Source organism: Poecilia formosa, unplaced genomic scaffold, assembly GCF_000485575.1.
Source record: "Poecilia formosa unplaced genomic scaffold, Poecilia_formosa-5.1.2 Scaffold231, whole genome shotgun sequence".
Taxonomy (NCBI): Eukaryota; Metazoa; Chordata; class Actinopteri; order Cyprinodontiformes; family Poeciliidae; genus Poecilia; species Poecilia formosa.
Window position 1 is genome coordinate 90,675 of NW_006800170.1, and position 5,344 is coordinate 96,018.

Here is a 5,344-nt window from a genome sequence, read left to right on the forward strand (position 1 = left end):
CTTGACAGTGTAAAGACTTGACAGAAAATGACATGGAATCCAGATTTTTGCACAGCTTTTGGCTTTTATAGACTATGGTCTTAAACTTTTGATCAGCTGAAAAAATCTTGTTTCAGTGTAAATGCAGTTTTCAGAAAATTCCCTGCTCAAAAGTTCTTGTCTCTTGCACTGATTTTTTCCTTTAACATTGTGAAGCTCTTCTTAGAACCTTCTTAAGATCCAATAGTGCAAAATGCAAATTCTTAGAATTTTTTTGACTGGTCTTAAGATTTTGATCAGGAGTGTATTTGGACAGAGACAAAGTTTTCCAAACTTTGGTTCTGTACATGACCACAATTAATTCTAAACAAAACATTTGTTTTGTACTGCACTTCAAATACTCCTTTCAATAGGTTGAACTATAAGATTGCATAAAAATGTGAGGGACTAAAGCATTTTTAAACACAATCCCTTCATTCAGGGGCTAAAAACAAATTGGACAAATTAAACAATTGTGAATAAAAATCTACATTTCTAATACTTGGCTGTCCAGTTGTTGCACAATTCAGGGAGGAGATAGGGTCTATGTCCAAGTGATTAACATATTTTGACACAAAATGTGTGAACTACGGTGGCCCAGACAGTTCAATAAGACACCATAGTGAATCAGAAAGCAGAAGATTTAGTAAAGAAGCAGACAAAGTAGACAAATTGATTTATAGTTACTATTATTACTATCATGATTATTAATGTTGATTGTACTTGTCATGATGACTGCACATCACTGGTGTATATTGTTTTTTTTTCTCGTCTTTTACATTTTGTTTTGTAGTGTAAACACTGGTCTATTTAGTGTCTAATTTAGCTCATTGTCCTAATTAAGCTCTGCTTCCTTCATTTTGCTGTGTGTGCTTCATGTCTTGTACTCCTTGTAATAACCTGTAAGTTCCCTTTGGTATTTAGTTATCAAAATTTTGCATCTTTGTCACTGTTTGCTTCAACAGAATAAAGGATACAGGTACTGGGAAAAAATATATGTTAGCTTGTAGCAGGAGGTTTGTTGATCTAAAATGTTAGAATAAAATGAAGACAACATTGTATTTTCACATTTTTTTAATTTTCGCATTTCATAAAATGTCATTAGTTGTGTAAATACATATATCACAATAAAAGTGCTCTATGTGAGTCTAGAGTATAGATTATAAAACCTTTTAATACTTTAAAATATTACTGAAACTGTATATACAAGCTGTCTTCTGTTAATTATGATGTTTTCTGACATACAACTAATTAAAACAAAACATTTAATATTAGAATATTACACCAGACCAATAAAAATATTTTTAATACAGAAATGTGGTACTTGTTTCTCAGAAGGGACTTTTATTCTGACATAATTTTCAATGGAAACAACTTCCTCATTTACTGAACATGATTATATTTAAATCAATTCTCTGACATTTGAATATACACTTTCTTCAGTCTTCAGCTCTCTGTCCATCATCTCTGTGGAGAAATGCAAGGCAGCATAGGTCACATGATGTCCATCTTGTGTCTGAGTAGAAACATAAAATTTAAACCAAAATATAAATTTTAGACATTTAGTTATATCCAGTGATGTTTTTATATTTCAATTTTACAAACTAAGCAGACAAATAGATGTGTTTACTCACCATTTCATCTGGTTGGTTCATGTCATTGTGCTTTGATGAGGAGCTTTCTAAACACATGGTTAAAAAAGTAATTTGGATTCTGAAAATATTGTAATTGTTAGATTTCTGTTTATTTGATCAATACTTACCTCTAAAGTTTTTGCATGGTGTTCTTTGAGTTCGGCAACAGATTAAAATGATATTCAGAATCACGGAAATGATCAAGCAGATTCCTGTGATCACCAGTAGCAGCATAACTTCATAAGATGAGGAACGAGCTACAAAACAAAGGAATAAAGACACATGTCATTGTCTCTAATAAAGACATGTTGTTTAGTAGCATTATGCGTAACAATTCATACCGCTTTCAATTCTGGTTCCATTTCCAAGTAATATCTCTTTGCATGTGGCCACAGCACAGTAATAAGTCCCAACATCAGAGGAGCTGATGTTCTTAGAGAAGTTATATCTGCATTTGTTCTGGGTGTTTGACGTCTTCTCACAATTTTCAGGCATTTGTCCGTCAGTGTAGATGAGATCAGGAGAGTTCTTGTCTGATCCGGTTCTGAACCAGAACACACTGGGATCTCCTGCACAAGCATCTGTCTCGGTCTGAGAGAGGAGTGAACACTGCAGAGTCTCAGAGGTTTCTTTACCATGTAGATCCAACACAGCTGGCTCCTGAACAACACGGTAGCTTGATGTTGTTGTTTCACTGCTTCCTAAATAAATAAATATATTGGTATTAAATCAGAAGAAGAAACAGCTGCAGCGTGTTATTCCTAATATCCAAAAAATATTGTCGAGTTTATATTTTTCCTTCATTCAAGCTTTTGCAAAAACGTTTTAAAGCTATTGCATTTTACCTTTTTGCTTGAAGATTATGGACATGGTAATATTTCTATTAAAGTGAGATCTTATGGGTGGATAAGATGGAGATTTATACTAACAGATATATTCATGGCAAAGTATCCCAAAATTAGTTTGAAGTACAAATTTTGTTTATTTTTTATTAAAATTGCAGTAATTTTACAAAATAAAATGACTGTAATTTTATTTTGCATATATGTTGAATTACACAAAATACCTGTTATTAATAAATAAGACCCATTCCAAGAAGAACTGAGCCAATCCAGGAGACCACAGTGATACATTCCTTCATCTTCTTTGGCGGTCTTCAGAATCGTCAAGTTGGTCATTTTGTTGTTATATGTTATTTTGACATTTTCAGATGTAAATCCTGGTCCATAAGTGGGGGTTGTATGGATACGTTTCATTACAATTAATTTCAGAGTATCTCCTGCAGTTTGCTTGCACCAGAAAAGCAAAACGATGCTCTCCACAGACATGTTAAAAACACATGTAAAAGTCACAGGTTGGCCCAGTTGAACAGTGACAACAGGAGCCAAGGTATCTGCATTTAAAGACAAAAGCAAGAATAAAGTTTAGCATAAGAAAAGTCAAAGGAACAAACTCATATTAAAAAGTAAATGCCTAAGTTGTTATTACAGAAAATTTGACATTTCAGATCATGCAGCACTTACATCCTTTATGAAGGAAAAACAGGGTGGCCCATAAAAAAGTCACACACTGTCTTCATTGAAAGATTTGACATTTAAGTGAAAGAGAGATGTTTCGTAATCCACTCTTTCAAAGGCATCTGATTGGCTTTCTTAGAATCAAAAAGCACTTCCTGCCACAATGGGGCTGAAATGATCTTCCCTCCTCACAGAAAGCTAATAAAATCTCCTTAAAAAATGTTTTAGCAATTTTTATTGTCAGAATTATTTCAGTGTTTCATTTTATATTTTATGTTGTAGGTTAAACACCTTCACATTCTGAATTTAGCATATAAAATAAATAAGAGCTGCTAACATTATCAATCCATCAAGAAAGTCATAAAGTTTGTAGAGAAAGAAGGTGAATTTTTGAATAAATCTACACCCAGTAACAGCACCACTGCAACAATCCATAAAAATCCATAAATGATACTTACTTCCTTGATGAAGAAGAACATGTATTGTGACCCAAAACAGGAGCATCTTGACACAACTCTTTACACTCCTGTGATACTTAAGAGACTAAAGGAAGTGGGGCAATTTCACACGGATGAAGACGAATCACTGTATTTCCTGCCTCACTCACTTTTTCTTGTAAAAGTGTTCAAAGTTTGGCCTTAGCGAAAGCAATGTTGACTCAAATTCAGAACGCTGAAGATGGAAAAAAGCAACAACTCTGTGACTGAAGGGTCAGACTAACAAAGTAGCAAGATTTCTTAAAATCCACATAAAATTAGAAGATTGATTAATAAAACCAAACCAGAAAATTCTGTCATTTTCATTCTTTTGAATGAAAATGACTTTTCATTCTTGTAGTGGTAATAAGCAGATAAATACAGGCCTTGAAAATACTCATGCATGCAAAAATGTAAACATTTGATTAGTTTTCAGATAACATTAGATTGAACAAGTAATCTTCTATTCCAAGGTATGCTATGATACAGCATAAGGAACATTATGTAAACTTTTCTACTTAAGTAATATTTTGTTTAAGGTTAAAACTCCCAACAATGTATATATTTGTATTTTCCCCATGTTAAGAATATTTCAGTTTATTCCTGAGTTTTCAATTTTGCTTCAAGCTGGTTCTTGTCATTTGTTTCTGGGACATTCTCCCTGTGAAAAGGTAAACAAATGGCTTTCATAAAAGAGCCTTTTTTTTTATCAAAACCTTCTTTTCTGGCCATTCTTCACTGGCCAAAGAAGAATGACCAGTGGTGCTGGAGATGGCAAAGAGAGCCAGAGAAATAGACTGCAGCACACTGAAACAAGGCATTGTGCTGGATCAGATCAAACAAGGTCGGGTGAACTTAGCTAAAATTTAGTTTTGTTGTTTTATTGTTCTCCAATGCCTATATTAAGCTGGAAACAGCCATTTCCACTCTGGAGATACACTAATGAGTGTTGAACTGTGGAGTGCAGGAGCAGGAAGTTCAACATCTGAGGTCGAGGGACTCAGCCCTTCTCTTAGAGGTGCCAAACCACACCACAGACTAAAATCAAGGTGTGTCGTCTCCAACTGTAGCTGGGTAGCAAAAACTGTCAGTCTGTGAAGGCTGTAAATTCTTAATATCTTTTCCAAAAATGTAAGTTGTTTGCATAAACTTTGCGTTTACCTGTCAACCAGAGGGAAAGAGACCAAATGTTAAGATTAAATATTTATAATTTAAAGAAAACCCCAATATTCCTTTTCCAACTTTTCAGAGAAACCCCTTTAAGTAGTCAGATTTCATGTTTAGTCATTTGTCTTCATGAATACTTAATTATTGTAGCATTGATTCACAACTCTAGGTAGGTTACAGTTCTGGTATGTAGCAGCACTGGAGGAATATGGTTTGTTTCAAGTTTGATTTATTTCAAATATTTTTATTATTTTTCTTTTTCTTCTCGTTTGTTGATTTTACATTTCTTGCAACCGTGCTGAAAATTTATTTTAAAAAAAAACATTTGATGGTTCTCTGATAATGCCCCAATATCTCTAATTGTAAAGGTTTTAATATTGACTGACGTTTTGCATTTCTGAATGTAACTTAGAGCCAGGTTTCTAGACAGCTGCAGATTGCAGTTTGTCTTTAAAGTCAACAAACACCAGATCAACACCATGTAAAGCCGGTTCCCAATCACCCTAACTTATGAATTTCATACATCCAAAAG

The 5,344-nt window shown here is 33.8% G+C and overlaps 1 protein-coding gene across 2 annotated transcripts; it reads right to left on the bottom strand.

The window, feature by feature from the left end:
• Window positions 1-1,270: 1,270 nt before the first annotated feature.
• On the bottom strand, window positions 1,271-3,861 carry LOC103149562 (signal-regulatory protein beta-2). Of its 2 annotated transcripts, none has more exons than XM_007568777.2 (6): window positions 3,628-3,861; window positions 2,719-3,045; window positions 1,994-2,353; window positions 1,781-1,909; window positions 1,653-1,699; window positions 1,271-1,534 (listed from the first exon to the last, which is right to left on the bottom strand). In XM_007568777.2, the coding sequence occupies exons 1-6, from the start codon at window positions 3,671-3,673 to the stop codon at window positions 1,421-1,423; spliced, it is 1,023 nt and encodes a 340-aa protein (XP_007568839.1). In that variant the 5' UTR covers window positions 3,674-3,861; the 3' UTR covers window positions 1,271-1,420. The 2 variants fall into 2 exon arrangements, with proteins under 2 accessions (XP_007568839.1, XP_007568840.1); XM_007568778.2 differs by having other exon boundaries at window positions 1,406-1,485; window positions 3,628-3,858.
• Window positions 3,862-5,344: the final 1,483 nt, after the last annotated feature.